General features: G+C 35.7%; 1 protein-coding gene across 1 annotated transcript; it reads right to left on the bottom strand.

The window, feature by feature from the left end:
• Positions 1-1,391: 1,391 nt before the first annotated feature.
• On the bottom strand, positions 1,392-5,854 carry LOC133864444 (uncharacterized). Its single transcript, XM_062300784.1, has 2 exons — positions 5,646-5,854; positions 1,392-4,829 (listed from the first exon to the last, which is right to left on the bottom strand). Exon 2 carries the CDS (start codon positions 4,681-4,683, stop codon positions 2,230-2,232), a length of 2,454 nt encoding a protein of 817 aa, XP_062156768.1. The 5' UTR covers positions 4,684-4,829; positions 5,646-5,854; the 3' UTR covers positions 1,392-2,229.
• Positions 5,855-17,067: the final 11,213 nt, after the last annotated feature.

The following is a 17,067-nucleotide window of genomic DNA, read 5'->3' as shown; positions in this document are numbered from 1 at the left end:
TGCGTCTTGAAATTTTTTTAAACGTAAAAAAAGAAAAAAAAAAAAAAGAAAAAAAAAAGAAGGTATTTTTTTAATTTTTTTACCGACATATCAATTATTATTTTTTTTAAAAAAAAAAAACAATTTTTTAAAGTATTAAAAGTACTTTTCAAACTTTTAAACACAATTTCAAAGAGATTCTAAAAAATTGTGAGTAGCAACCGGCACAACCCAAACGCGAGCTTGAATCGCTTGATTGTAACTTGTAAGACCAGACCATTGAGATTTGAGTGGAAGAGGAAGTTGACCCAGAGGGCTTGATAGGCCTTGGGCAGTTGAGCCCATGATAGGTAGGACATTTATCAGAGCTAGATAAATCTATGCTCTGGTCTGGTTGAATAATTGGATAAATTTTTTTTTTTTTTTTGAAAGAGAAAGAGGTCTTTGATGGAATTGGTACAGTAGATTCAATCCACTTTTGAAAATTTGCTTTCTTTTTAAAAGATTGCTTTCTCAGTGTCACAAAATGTCTCAAGCCCATATACATTAATTAACCAAAAAAAATGACAAAGTTAAATTAGACGCAGTCCATGCAGATGATTATTTTTTTTTTTTTTTTTTTTTTTTTTTTTTTAATAGATGCAGATGATTTTTAGTTGATTGCTAGAACACCACACCCTAAATAACCATAAGTAACATGTGCGCTTCCTTCGAACCAAAGTTTAAAGGTACGCCTCTTGACAATATGCCATTGCCAAAGACAAGAACTTTCACTTACTTTACATTGCAAAGTCGTTCTCTTAAAAAGTCTAGCTTCAGATAAAAAAACTTCAATTATAACACTTGATCTTTTATTAATTTTGAAAAAATACATCCAAACTTTAAAAAATGTGAATTTATAGTATCCATCTTTCATTTTTGTTCCATTTCAATCATTCGTTAGAATTTTTCGTTAAATCATATCAAAATTCTCAAAATACCTCCGTTTATTTTCTTTAAAAAAAGTAAATAAAATTTTTCAAAAATTCATGCATGATTATTTTTGTAAATTCTGTTAAATTCTGACCAATACCTAACGAAAAATTCTAACGGATGATTGAAAAAAATAAAAAATAAAAAATAAATACCTTATATTGACACTTTTTAAAGTTTAAGTACATTTTTTAAAAAATGATAGAAAAATCGAGTTATAAGTAAAATTTTTTCTAAATTAGAAGTAGCCAAAGCACTGAAAAGAGGGCGATAGAAAGTATAGTGTGGAGCGTAGTCTGCAGGGAGGGGTAGGGAAATGAAAAACAGTAACAGAAGTAAAATTGAAGTATTTTCAACATTATATTGTCACAGAAACAGAAAGAATGAAAACCAGAACTAAATAATGATTAACATCTAAAATCTCTAACCGTGATGGCAAGTTTCAAGCATGAAGTAAATTCAACTCAAAATCAATGCTATCATTTGTTCTCTAAACAGAACAGTACAACTCTACAGAGAAGTATGAGGGACCATGCAATTTAACAGTCAGATAAAAAGAAAAAAAAAAAAAAAAAAATAGAGCAAGTAGAGGGCCATAGAATAAAAGAGATCAAGTGGAAGCTCATTGGCAGGCTCATATATTGACGAGCTTTAGCTGATAAAGAGATCTTCCTCGAGGAACAAATTAGTTCTTGGAGGAGTTGTATGAGTATCCAGCTTGCAAACCATTGAAAGAAGCTCCATTTGGCATAATTATCACTAGAGGGAGCTTCCAACTTCGAGCTGCTTGAACTCCCAAGTACCATGTAAGTTCACTTTCTAGATCACCTCCAAGTTGCACAGATAATTGAGAGTTTAGGATTATTATGAGGGGATGCCCCACATAATTTCAAGTGATATTGCGCGGTCCCATTAGCTCGGCCATGACCCTCTAACATATATGTGGCAAATCTCACTTTCTGCTCATCATTCAACTCAAGAAAGACAAATATCTTCTCCATTTTTAACATCTAGGCCTCCACCTGTGTCAATTCACACGCACCATGAAATCTAGGAGGCTTTTGGATATTTGATTTCCTTGAGTTCACAGATGAGCAGGAAGTGAGATGTGCTATATATAGTTTGACGGGTCAGGCTGAGCTTTGGTGGAGTCCCCTGGACTTGAACCAGAGACCTTCAGTGTGTTGTTTAGACAAAGATGCTCGAAATTATGAATCAGTTTGTTCCAATTTTATACCAAGTCAATAAATTCAATATCGGATGAAAATGATCCAAAATTCAACTAACCCCCTTTTCTTGGGCTTGCTCCATTCCCTCGTCTATCTTCTTTTCTTCTGTATCCTGCACAATTTCTACTTCCTGGATATCTTTGGAATCCTCCTCCTCTTCTTCCTGAACTTTCTCAAGTTTTTCTGTCATCTCTTTGCCATTGGCCTTTTCAACATTATCCACTACATTGTCTGTAATAAGTATAACCTCATCCTCCATAAGCTCTTGTTCCTTAACATCGGTTATTATCTGAAGAAGTTCTACTGGAGTAGCTGCTGGGTCCAGCTCCCGGCAACCCTTTGGGGCATTCGGACCTTCTTGACCAGTTAGCAAGTGTGATGGGACGTGATGGGAGAACCGAAACAACTCATCCCTTGGAATCCTCCTAATTTCTCTGAGGTCCAAATGCCGGTGGAACACTGTCTTGAAACCAGCCACTTTAACCAGCGGAGCAACAGTTACACCTAGTTCTTCGTTATAGTCTTCCAGCACTTCCACCATGTCATACTTGTGAATTACTTCATCGGATGTCAACTCATTCCAGTCAGGGGACCAATTTCTATAAAGAGCCCAAACATCCCCCTTTCTCGGATAAATACAAATGGCTCCACGTGCGCCTTTTGTCCACCTAACCTTGTGAGAAAAAGAATTAAGGGAGTTATTGATTTCATGTCTGCCTATTCTAAAATCCCCACAAGTTTTCGAGAAACCAGAACCAACCCAGTTTAGGGGCCCCAATTCACTGTTAGTTTTTGAGTTAAGCCAGCTGATTTGAATCTCGAACGGATTCAAAGAAATCACATTATGAATCATAGCATAATATCGAGGCATACCATCATCATCATCGTATGCAGACCATACCTGATTATCTCCAAAAGATCTTTCAGTTCGATCCTTGTCAAAATCATGAAAATCAGGATCTGGGACATTTATTGACAATGTTTCTAAGGTTTCTGCATCTGTTTTAGCACCAGAAGTGCCGGGAAAGGACCTGGTGGCACAGGATCCATTCTTCTTATTCATTGACACACCAGACTTGTTCTGACCAGGCATGTCACTGTTTCCCAAAGATTGTTCTCCTTTTTCATTTAATTTCTCATTCCCAATTTCCGCTTCTTTGACTGCATGGTTATCAATAGTAATTGACTTCCACTCATTCAGTTTCTTTTGAATTTCCATCCTAGCCTTCTGCATCATTAGATTCCGGATTTCATGCTGGGAAACATCCCTCACGCTGCTGGGCTTAGTGATTCCAGTGACCCTAAATGTTTCAGAATTAGCTGGTTTAGATCCAGATATGTCAACTACTCCAGATCCTCCAGTTCCTAAACCCATTTGATTTGCAACATCCCTTCCATAGCTGCTCGTACCAACATCATCCATGCCCTTTCTTCTCTTTGCAGAACCAGAGTGCCCACTGGACGAAGCACTCCCCATCTTCTTAGAGAAATGATGCTTCCTCCTCAAGGCTTCCTCCTTTTTTGTGGCTGCTTGTGACTCCTCACGTTCTCTCTTCACTTTCTCATATGCCTGCTGAACCATGCTTGCAGCTTGAGCAGTAGATGAAGCACCAGTTGTTCTCGAGAATGGACCCCACTCAAAGTTGGTCTGGTTATATGAATCAGGACTACTGAAGCCCCCCACTCCAACATTTGGTGACGTAACATTGTTTCTTCCTGAATTAACTGTGTTTTTACTAGCTGATTGATGATTTGAGCTCCGCTGCTGCTGGGAACTATTCCACTGGGTGGACGATTTAGAACTATTACAAGGAGGTGGAGCTGTTTCTATTGCGAAAAACGGCTCATGGCAATTGGGGCATAGGAGATTATGATTAAGGTAAACCCTCAGATACTCATATTGCATCTTGCATCGATGGCACACAGTCCAAAAGGTATTGTGTTTCGACTTATGAGATGAAGCAGAAGTCGAAGAGTGAACTGCCCGGCTGGTATTCTTGTGAGCCCTCACATTTGAAGTTGTACTTTTGGTAAAGTTGTAAAAACCATTTCCCCCTGGTGGTGCTGATGAACCCCCAGTTGGAGTAGAAAATTTCTGAAATGCTTTTGCGTTCCTCCTCTGGTCATATGCTGCTCTCTTAGCCTTATCGGACAACAAACTCCATGCCTCAGAAACATTCTTAAACGCCCCATCAGCTCCTATAGACTTGTTCTTATCAGGGTGAAGCATGAGAGCCAGCTTCCTATATTGTTTCCTCACTGTCTCATCATCGGCTAGTGGATCCACACCAAGTATCCCATACCAATCTGCTTCTCCATTTATCTTGTTATCCACAGAAATATACACATCAAGTGTTGCTAATATTTGGGGAATACCCTCAAGCCCCGGAAACAAATTTTGGGCCTTCAAAGCAAATTTCTTTGCCCCCGTAATGTCCTTCGCCTTAAACTTCTTCTCAGCAATCTCTTTCGCCCTAGCAGCCTCATCTTTATTGCATTCCATTGCCCTCGCCTAAATCCTCCACTCCCTTCTTTGTGTCTTATTACAACAAGGCCGCCACTTACTAAAAAAATTCCACCAGTCTGCTATTCAACGAATTCTGGGTTTTCTCATACTTCATAAATGGATCTGCCTAATGAGTAAAAACCCTATTTGACAAAAGTAAACTGAAGTAAGAAAGCCGCCATATAAGAAGCATGAAAACAGGCAAACAGTAATGAGCGCACCATTATGTATCAAATCAAATTACAAAAAAAGAAAAAAAGAAGAAGAAGAAGTAAAAATTAACTAAAGTGAAAGAATAAAACTAACAAGTCCCAGTCGAATTTGGGGTTGGGGTGGGGGGGGGGGGGGGGAAGGGGGGTTCTTTTTCCAGATTATCATTTCCACCATGCAACTGCGAGTCTGCGACATAAGCAACAAAAAGCTCATGCTTGGAAGATATCTGAACTCGCAAAAGCTCAAGATTGCAATAACAGCCTATTTCTTTGAACCATTTTCTTTCCTGAACCTCAATAATGACTACTGAGCCAGCAATTACTTCCAACAAATATGCATCACACAGGGACAGAAACAAAATTAAGAAGCACGCAATCATAATTAAAATCAAAGACTATAATATCATCATTGGATCTACGTGAGTTAAGCTCTAGCCGACGTTAAACAATCAAAATCAATAATCAAAACCCTAACTTTAGTACTCAGAAATGAACCTCAATAATGACAACTGAGCCAGCAATTACTTCCAACAAATATGCATCACCCAGGGACAGAAACAAAAATTAAGAAGCGCGCAATCATAATTAAAATCAAATACTATAATATCATCATTGGATCTACGTGAGTTAAGCTCTAGCCGACGTTAAACAATCAAACCCTAATTTTAATACTCAGAAATGAAACCCTAGAATCAGTGATCAGGTTAAACAGTTAACTTTCAATTTCAGGGACGCGAGCTAGGTTACCTAATAATAGGAGCTGTATAGGATGAGGAATTTGAATCACAGAGCCACCATGGACAAACCTCCATCACCAGCTTTTTCTCTTTTTGCCCCCTCTTTTATCACCCAAATCCAAAAAATCCCCAAAACTGGACCTTTTGTCAAAACTTCTCAAAAATATATGGACAGGCTTCCCAAATAACAAATCACAAAGCGAATAAAACGATAGCATGGGCTTTCTTTGCGTAAAATGTGTGTGTGGTTTTTTTTTTTTTTTTTTTTAATATATATATATATATATATTAAAAAAAAAATCCAAACCGAGCCTCTATTTTCTCATTGGTTTCAACTTAACTATGGTTAGATTTTAACTCTTGAAATTGGTTTGCAACTTTACGATCTATTTATTATTAAAACAAGTTTATTGGAAAAATTCCCACAAGATATGGTTATTTGTATATGTGTCTTCATTGTTATTTTGCTTGTTTAGAATATAATAATAACAATAATAACAAAATCTTTTTTTTTTTTTTTTTTTTATATATATAAGTAATAATAACAAAATCTTAATACCACCAATCTTGGATTTTAGTCAAGGGTTGGTGAGCAACTTTAAAGACGGTTCTGGTTTAGTGAATGTGCCTCCAAAATCCAAATTCCATTTTTTTCGTTCAGGCCCAAACTCTTTTTAACAATGAAAACAGTTCAACAAGATATTGTGGCGACATCGGCACGCCTCTCTACAAACGGGGAGTCTTGAAGACTCGTACGAATTCGTTAGGTGTAGAAGCAGAAGCTTCATAAATTCTAGAAAAAATCCTAGCCGTATGTCGCATTTTAGGTACAGCGGCTTTCCGTGCTGATGTTAAAATGTCGCCCAAAAAAAAAAAAAAAAAAAACACAAATTTAAGCTTGATTTGATAACTTCTTTTCTTTTTCTTTTCTTTTTTTTTTTAAAAAAAAAATTAACAAAAAATCCAAAACAGGCTCTTGATAAATCAGGCTTCGGGAATTGTGGAGTACTAGCTAGGCTTTCACTGCAAATTTGCCACTAAAAAGGCCCATGGCCGATTGGGCCTGGGTGGCTGCACCACAATGTAATTTAGTGTTGTGCAATGACTGCACTAGAAAGGTGGCATGTTATTAACGTAGCCATAAAGAATTTTCCTCTTTCTATAACATAGAGGGTAAGAACATAATAAAAATATGCTCAATTCTCAATTGTAATGTGCCATCTTTTTAATATCTGACCTTTTTTTAAGCATTCTAATACTTAAAAACAGCCTAATTTAAAAAAATATACAATTTGTGCGCAATGGTAGGAATCGATCCTCGTCCAAAAGAAACTTCAGTGAACAGGTTAAATGTTAAGTAAACCCCTAAACGTATATGCTATCTGTTAGATTTATTTCTTTTTCCACGCGCGATCTAGCTGAGCTTGCATCTTGTGTGTATAAAGCTCATACTTGTTAAATTAAATTATGGATGCAATCTGATGAGACAATATGGGTTGAGGGTTCAAAGTTCAAACCCGACCCATTGATTGGTTCCTCAGCATTGCACCTGGACAAAAGCCAGTGCAGGACAACTATTGATGTGCTTAATGCTGCCATCTGGTTTGCAATATTAATGACGACAGGACTTTTGATTTCCATTCGGTGATCGAGAATATCATGTGTAAATATTGGTCGGCAAGCTCCCTCGCTTTCCAGTCTTCATCATTGATAGTCATAATTCTCGGCCCTATATATGAGGTTACTTTTACAAATATAATTTTAACTAGAAACAGAAAAGCTTGGGGGAAAGTTATGTTATGAACTTATGACCCCATGCTTTTCCAACGTGAGTACCTGGAGCCAATTTGTACCATATCTGCCCCATCAATAATGTTGAGTTGTCGAGTTAAATTTGTCCTATCTCAAATATATATATATATATATATATATATATATAGCAATTAGCAAGCAATTCATTTTTTTTTTGTATATAAAGTTTTATTCAAACTATATTAGATGAATTTCTTTTAATCTAGTCTATATATATATATATATATTCAATATGCGTTTTTGAAAGATATCACTTTAATAGACTAGAGAATCATGCATGTATTTTGAACACATGTACTTTAATATACTGAATTTTAAAATAAAAATCTTTAGCTCAAATATTTGAATTAAAACTATTTTAATTTTTTTTAAAGTTGCCTGGTTCTTTCATTAATTGAGGACTAGCACCGGATATGAATTGATTAGAAAATCAAAACAGAAATTTAATTTGTCATAGGAACATAAATTTCTTACAAATGAGCATTTAAGAGTGATATGCGTCCTTAACATATATGAATATATATTTTTAATAACATTTATTTTTCACGTGCTTCTTTAATATATAGCTTAAAAGATGCATATTCATGTCCTTCAAAATATAAAATTTATAGCTGACGGAATTAAAAAAAAATGAATATTATCACGTCAATCCAAACCGATAGAGTACCGGTAAATAGCACATGCAACCCAAATAAAAAATTAGAGTTGTTTCAATATTGCTTTGCCTATACCAGAAATTAGGACCCATTCCACCAGAAGATTCTTCTTTACAAAGAACTTGACCACTTAGTTATTTCCCCACCGTCAAATTTTTTACATATCCCTTGGTTGGTAATTTCTTATCCATTTGATGTTGCATGTCATGATTATGATTTGCTGAGTGCTTTGTTTTTTCTTCCTTCTATTTGGTGTTATCCCCTTTTTCTTTTACTCATGAAATAACAATGATTGAAACAACCATTTGCCTGGCTTGCAGATTGTGACCAACTTGGCCGACCCATTTCATTGCAGAAAAGCTTCGGGTTCGGATAATTAGTGGACTTTATAAGAGATCTTCTCACAATTATTGAGGTTATTGCTGTAGATGAAACTTCAAGAGGCTCCGTTGATGGATTCTTTCACCATCTAGTTGAGGGGTTCACAAGTTGGGAAAAGCTCCCTACGCCAGCCACTGTGCTGATTGTCAACTATGACACGTGTAACAGAAAAAAGTTTTCATCATTTGTTTTGGGTACATGCCATGTGGTGCTGCTTTCCTTTGTCTAAGTGATCGAAATCCCTCTCCCTTTCACCACTTCTTCATCTTTTGAATTTGTTGTGCATTTTAGCAGCCTTTTTCAATGTTAGAAACAACTTGCCCATGTGGAGTTGAATGAGGTATACTTCTGGAATCATTGGATTCGAGTGTTTTTTCCCTTCAGCTCATGACATTTGGTAGCGCCTATTTAAGCTGGACAGTGGCTGTTTCTGCTGCATAATGTTTCTCTGGCAACGATTTTGCCACCAGTCATAATACTTCATTGCAGAGGATCGATCTGTCCCTCCACTAAATGCCAGTCATTGCTATCATGCACTTAAAAAGCCATATCTGATTAGTGATCGGCGGATTGAGCCTAGCTATTAATATCAGGGACACTCGATCTTCTCCATCTCTCACGGATAATATTCCAGTTTGAGAAGTAGCAAAAGTACACAGACGAGCTAATCTTCGTGCACATAGTTCTTATGTATGCCTTTTATCCTTGTCATCTGTAACCTTTGTTAATTTGTAGCCTTTCCCCAGAAAAAAAATAAAAAATAAAAAAATAAAAGAAAGAAGCCGATTGGAGGATAAAAAGTGACACGAAATTAAATGTTTCAGGCCATTTACCCAAATGGGGTTCACGAGAATTGCCAACCGATAATGAATGCGTCTCAGGCCATTTTGGTGCGTGGCTGGAGCTATCTTATACTACGCCACAGGATTCGTCATTGATAATAAAAGGTCCTGGCTTTAATAGTCAACGTCAAAATTAAAGTGGCTGCATTGATATATACTATTCATAAAGTTATGAGAATTGTTCTTTTCCTTATCTCATAACCATCAACTCCAAAAAGAAAAAAGAAAAAAAAAAAAAGTGTGAAACTCTTGCAGTATTGGGGTTCCAATTCCTTTTGAAAGTTAGATTAGTAATGCATATATTATCATTGGTTTGGTTATTGCGGTATGAGTCACCCTAATTAAAGGAGGATAATTAAACAACTATAACACATTATGATTTGATGGTGCATGCGGCGCTTTGGTAGCTAGGCATGTTTTATTATGGGCTGCTCATTGCGATGGGAGCCCACAACGATAAATAGATTTATTGACTGAAAAAAGTATTCCACTTCGGGTGGGATCGGCTTGGGAGATAAAATTAACCACAAGTCTCTATAGACTCTATTGATTTTAATTGTAGTTATCTTGTTCGATCTCTTTCTAGTTATCAAGCAGAGTGCGTAGGAGAAATGAGACTAATTTTCATTGTGAATTGTAATCAACCAAAGACTTGTGATTTATCTATCTCACACGTGCACCCAAACTCCAAAGAGAGCCGGCCTGGCCTTTTTCAGTCAATAAATTTGTTTATCGTTGTGGGCTCCATCAACATATGGTATCAAAGCATGGCTACCAACGATGACATAATTAAGAAGCTTGAATCCGAGTTACAAGAATTGAAGGAAGCTAGGGTTTCAGAAGATGGCTGTTGGTTCCCAAAATATGGAGACATCTTTATATATGTGAGATCATTTTTAATTTCCTATCACAGCTTCAAAGGAAACGGGAGAAAAGTGATCATCGTCTCATACGTACATCGGAGAAGCATATATGGTGAAGGGTTCAACAGGACCAAATCAAAACGGGGGCGGTCATTCTCATATGCATCAGCCTCGACCTATCAAACTGAATTTTTTTTTATATTTGGGAGATGATCCAACTATATGACTGGATCGGGTAGTGCAATATTTTGAATATCAAGAAACATCAAATGAACAAATTAAAAGTAACATTGACTGTCTTTCATCTAGAGGAAGAAAGTAAACCAATATTAGTGATAGTGGATGAATTAGGTGCAACACGAGAAGAATCAACTCATAATGTGGATTAGGATGGCTTGCCCTCACTCCTATGTGGCATAAATATGCTATCATATTGTTTTAATTTTCGGATCAAAATTCCTTGAGAAGGTGAGTTGTGTCCAAGCATGTGTGTTCAGCATTCCGTCAGTTTGCGGATTTATTCGAGTACTTTGAGACCTGCACTTCCTTTCTTATTCTCTACCCGAATTCTCTAGATGGAAGTAAAGTTAAAAGTTAATCATTTTTGTTAATTCTTAAATCAATTTTGTTTTAACTATTGAAAAGTAATCAAGTATATTCCTAACTTGGACAAAAGTTGTGCTGTTAGCTAGGTTGAGAAAAGAATAAGGTTGGCGAATTCTCACCATGAACCATATGAAGAAATCGCTATCACAGACACTTAATGGGCTTGCTGGTCCACCAAGGAAGTGTTCTTGTGAACAAAAATCTCAATTATTTTAATCAAAGTGAACATAATTAATGAATTATAAATTATTTAAGACTCTAACCCCTCACGTTCCTTGCTTCCTCGCATTACATCCTCCCACGTATGCATCCATTTCATACGCTCTGTAAAATGCCACGTGTGGGGCTGCCGGCATCCTGACATGGCCCCCGAAAGAGCTAAAAACAATATTAATTAAATATAATTAAACATAAAATTCTCAATCAGACTAAAAGCAGAAGCCTAATGAGCAAAGAGAGTACTTCATCGAGAAACTTTAACCCCTTTATATATTCTCCTTGTTGATGACAGCATGCATCTCGTCAGCCGTTTTCGTCGTGGTGGGTGAAATGCCGCAATCTCTGACATCTACTTAATTAATTTGTTTGTTAATGACAAAGGCCATAGCTTAGTAGAGTGACTTAATTAAGTATATATGTTTATTTATTTTGGTTCGATGAGATATCTGAGCATACATGCTTTTTTTCTTTTCTTTTTTCTTTCTTTCCACGTACGTATGTTGACAAATCTCTATCCATTTCTTTACTTTGCGGTTTGGACAAAACTTCCTGGGATGACCTACCTTATGCCTTTGTTCCCTTTAAAAAAAAAAAAAAAAAAAATTAAAATTTCTATATTTTTTTGCTCCCAAAACTAATTTCTTATGAAATTCTTTAACAAATTAAGTTAGTATTTTTGTATGAAATTCTTTAATATATATATTGAAAGTTTCAAGTTTAGAGCAATATTTCTTTTCTCATTTCCTCTCCTTCCTCTAGGCTCTAGCTCAGGTATTCTGCTGTTAATTCCAACTAAACTATTTAATTCTTCTTTGAATATTGGGTCAAAACATGTTAGGCATAATTTATATATATCTTTACTTTTGGTAAGAGTAGGCAGTACTTGTGGTTAACAAGTAATCTTAGATAGCTTAGTTTTCTTGGTATTTTATTATTATTATTTTCTCTCTCTTGCTTATATTATATTTGTAAGTTACCCTCTCGAGTAATTGAATTAACACATGTGCACAAAGAAGAAGCAAAATGTCAACTTTTGTGTTATAAATATATGCATGTTGATGTTTATTATAATTTTTGAAAGATTGATGTCTTTAGTACTGTTGGGACATGTTTAAATTTGAATTTATACTGTACTTTAGATAATACTGTGTATAAAATATTACATTTTAATTATTTTAAATAATATTATATCTACTCATTAATAGTTGTAGACTTAAATATATGACCATGATAGATAAATTTTTTAAATGATAAAAGTACCCTTGAATATGGATAAATAATTTTTTTTTTTTTTGTGATAAATAAACCTTCTTTTTTTTTAAAAAAAAAAAAAAAAAAAGACTTAATTTTGTGCAATGAATTAATTTTTAATAAAAAGTCCAACCTAAGTGTCGCATCAGTTTGTAATCAAAACAAAATATGTGAAAAATGATATTTTATATTTGAATCTGATAATTACAATTTGTGAATTTAGTAGAAATTAATTAGAATTATTACGACTTATTAACCTTGAATTTCTGCCTAATAAACACCCTTAAACAAATTTTCCTAGAGGTCTTAGCTAGCCAGCCCACGACTGCCTCAGAAAGAAATTTCCCAGCGAATGGACAAAAACTCATCAATCGTACACATATTCTGATCAACTAGACTAACCTGCTCGAACAAAGCCTAATAGCTTTTATTTTTTCCTAATTAAAACCTTATAACTGTAGTTGCAAAGATGTTGTCAACTTCTTCTTCTTCTTTTTGATTGGAAAGATGTTGTCAAGTACTTGCCATGTACAAAGACAGGTACAGACATGTATACAGTTTATGTAGGACAACAGCTTACGCCACGTCCCATTTTCCACAATATAAGACTTTAAAATTATTCACTTTTTGTAAAAGTCCTGACAATTTTTTTGTTTTTTTTTGGGAGAATTTTAATGTATTAATCTATGAAATTTGAACGTTTTCAAAAGTCTGTAATAATGTCAACTTGTTCAGAAAATAGCTCAATTTGGGAATCCATACGGACCATACCAAACATATATTATGTTTTGGGTGAAAAAACCAAACATTAATTATACTGGTTTTGCGGATTCTTGGAAGATGGAGAAAATAAAAGAAAAGAAAACGCCCCAAGTACAGTTGGTTCGGTATACAAGATTTCTTCCACTTTTGGAGGTCAGTACGTGTAGGAGGGTGTACTTCTTAAGTTAGCACGTGAGGGTCATTGGTTGCATTTTCAACTTCGTTTAGTGTCGATCTAGACTTTTGGAGATCATTCGATGCTGGATGGATTCCCGGAGTAGGTGCGTTTTCTACACGCCCTGTGCTCCGGCGGCGGTTCTTCTGGAGTTGATTTTTCTGGGTTTTTTCTGCTTGTATTTGTATATTCTTCTATTTTTGTTCATAGTCTACCTTTGGGTAGCTGCTTTAAGTCAGGATTTTCCTGGCTTAGTGGATGAAGTTTCTTTAGCTTTATTCACTTCAATGGTCTACGGGCACTGTTGTAGCCTTCGGGTCGTGTTTTTAGCTTATTTGCTCTTGAATTTGTTCTGTGGCTTTGGCCTTGGTGTATTCCCCTTTGGGGTTTTTTCTCAGCAATGAAATTTCATGAGTTTGTTAAAAAAAAAAAAAAAAAGATTTCTTCCATTTTATTTGTTCATTATCTGAATAAATTTAATTTTCCTCTCTTTTTTATTGAAAATTTGAAATTAGGTCTTGAAAAAATTAAAATTAAATTTGGACAATTAAAAAACTACATAAAATATTTTATAGCTTTATTTACAACACTCCTTTTTTCTTTTTCTTTTTTACTTTTTTTTTTTTAACGTAAAAAATCTTCTTCATTGTCGGAATAAACGCCCGGAAACCACCCAAAGGGTTACAAAGATCAGAATAAATACACTGATCAAAGAAAAGAAGGCATTTACAGACGCCCGAAGGTGAAGCTAAACCAAGCCTGAAGGCCGAAGGTAGCGACTAGAGGTAAAGAACCTCTAACCACAAAGCCAGGGGAAACCCTAGCTTAAAGCAGCTATCGAAAACCGGTAGACTGTGAGACAAGTGAAGAATTTACAACAAAAACAAGTAGAAGCTCAGGAATATAAGCACATGAAACAAACAGTCGGAAAAACCAGCGCGTGCAGAACACACATCGTCTCCGGGAACCCGTTGATGAAAAACAAGCCATAACCCGCATGCGCGAGGGCAGGAAGGAAGACCCTCGGCGTGTGCTGATCAAACGCCGAACAGGAGAGAGCTACACGGTCCCGCCAGGTGACCATCGAGACTGGAGAGGGCCGAAGACCGCAACAGGAAGATTCATGTCGAAAGAGAGCCAACCGAGGTTAATAGATCTAGCTTTGAACAACATCTCCACCGGCCATTCTCCAACACCCGTCTATCTCCATGAGCCAGAAACCAAAAGCCTCTGCTTGCACCAACAAAGACAAAGCAAACCAAAAGCCTCTGCTTGCACCAACAAAGACAAAGCAAAACAAAAGAAAGAAAAAACAAACAAAACAAAACAGCCTCCACCAGTGCTACACTAGGAGGAAGAAACTCCAACAGCCCTAAAGGCTTGGAGACAAACATCCACCACTGAAAAAAATGACCCACGGGGAACAAAACCCTGGCCCTAACGGCCAAGGGAAACAAAAGCCAAAAAAACAAAGCCGGGAGGAGGAGGCGTGAGGCCTCCCCCCCCCCCCCCCCCCCCCGGCGTGAGGCAATGAATAAGTCGAAGATCTTATAAATCTACCCCAAGAGGAGTGAAAAGACCATGGACTGCTATGGTTTTTTTAACCAATGGCATCATACTATATTTTCAAGAACTACACGTTATAGTAATGTTAGGAATCATATTTTTATCATTTTAAAATTGATCTAGCTTTTAAACTCACAATTTAATAAAATTCAACAATGAAAGTAAAATAAAAACTGTATGAAAAAACTATTGAACTCTTGTACAGTAAAGTAAATATTAATCTGTCTCTTAGACAAATATTGTCTCCTACTTATACAATAAGTTTGGCAAAAGGGAATACAATAATTCTATCATCGAGATACAATACTGCCCGAATGTATTGTGCAGATTGCAAATTCTGAACACTACTCTTAATAAAAAAATTATGTAACAGTAGCGAAGAAAAAGAGAATAAAAAGATAACATAAAATATACATGAAAAATATATTTGATAAATTACAGAAGTAGTTCATTACAGTTTTTAACTATTGATTGTTGAAAGAGCAATTAGAAAATATAGTTTCTGACGGTTGAAAAAACAGTTAAATATTTTAAAAAAATATGACAGTTAGAATAGCAGTTGTACACATTAAAAAAAATGCACACGTAAATAATAAGTTCATGGCTAAGTTTTAAGTGCGTCAAAACAACGGCCAGTGCGAACACAACTAGCGTGTGTGTATTCAAACTTTAATCTAGTATACGAGTAAGATAAATGTATATAAAGCACAAAAAACTCATAACTTTTCATTACGAGACAAAGAGTAATTGAAAAAATAAAAGGAAAGTTGAAATATTAAAATTTGAGGGAAACCTCATTTTTATAAAATAATTTTCAACAAATTCATTCAAAATTTAATAATAATTTAAAAATCACATTAATTTAAAAAGATAAAAAGATGATTTCAAACGTTACTTCTTACGGCTACTCGCAATGGAGCCGAGTGCCGGAAAAAGAATGAGCTCGATAGGAGCAAGCATCTGACACGTAAGGTCGGCAACAATGCCTGAATGGGGACCCAGAGCTAGCAGTCCTCCGTGCTATTAATTAATGACTACTCGAGCATTGATCATTTAATTTTAGGCTTGGTAGGGTTTCAGCAATAATGCAATTTAACTAACGCTTCCAAAAATTAATGTAACATTCTAAGAGAAAATTACTGGGACATGTAACGTACGTTGTCTGGTTTTAATTAAACTCATAATAGCGATGCATTTCTGGGGTGCTTGTGAGTACTCAAAACAAACTGCCACGGAAGCAAATGAAATGACAAATGAGCAAGCTGAAAACAACCTACCCAGGGCCGTTCAATCAAGGACTGTCGACCGTCAGGATTTGTCTTTTCTAATTGGCTATGTTTTTCTCTCAATTCTTGACCAAGTTAAAAGTATATAAGTTCTAAGAAAAATACTGATAAATGTATCTATGTACTTTATGTGTTTGCATTTATATTTTCATGACTTTTATTACTGCAACTTCGTAGGGTAATAAATCACTCTTAATAATAACGTGGATTTTCAGTCTTGGTTATTTTTTTCGTGACCATAAATGTTGTCCCGAAGTGGCAGAGTTTGTCCCTAGGCAGAAATCTTATGGAAAATACACTTGCAGTATGTATTAAAAAAAGGGATGGCCGATGGGAATTGGGGGCTTGAAAAAATTGAATAAAAAAGTCATTTTTTTTTAAAAAAAAAAAAAAAAAAAAAAGAAGCTTCATTAATCTCGTTAGAACAAACTTGTATTATATTTACGTCAAGTCAGCGTCCTGTCTCGTCTAAGTGTCTAACCCCACAGGTTGAGTGACACGTAGAGATGAAATTTTATTGGAACGAGTTTGAAAGGAAAGAAAGAGTAAAACCATTTTTGGAAATGATATTTCGTGATTTAATAATTAGTGTGATGTTTTTGTGTGGTTGTCAAAAAAAAAGGAAAAAAAAAAAAGAAAAGAAAAAAAGATAAAGATAATAGACCTTTCCGCTACATAATTAACACTTTTACGGTTCCTTCTGCTTGAAGCTTCTCTCTCCTCTGCGACCGTGCTGGCCGGGCCAATAAGGGCTCTAATATGGTCACCGCAGGAATCCTAATTCTCAATTATTTTGGACCCTCTCTGGAGATTAAAAATAAAAATTTTTTTTTTAAAAAAAGTGACTTGGCCCATATATTGTTGAGTAGCCTAGTTAGGTTTGAATATAATTGGTTGCGCCGAGGCATGTTGTGGCCTTGCCTAGATGCTAGGCTAAGGTGACCCATTTGATTTGAGCATCGCGCATGAGAAAACGAAAAACAAAACCCAAAATTTTGGCAACTTGAACAAGC

Source organism: Alnus glutinosa, chromosome 1 (genome assembly GCF_958979055.1).
Source record: "Alnus glutinosa chromosome 1, dhAlnGlut1.1, whole genome shotgun sequence".
In the NCBI taxonomy this organism is placed as follows: Eukaryota; Viridiplantae; Streptophyta; class Magnoliopsida; order Fagales; family Betulaceae; genus Alnus; species Alnus glutinosa.
Note: the sequence above shows the minus strand (reverse complement) of the source record. Positions and strands in the feature narration are given on the sequence as shown.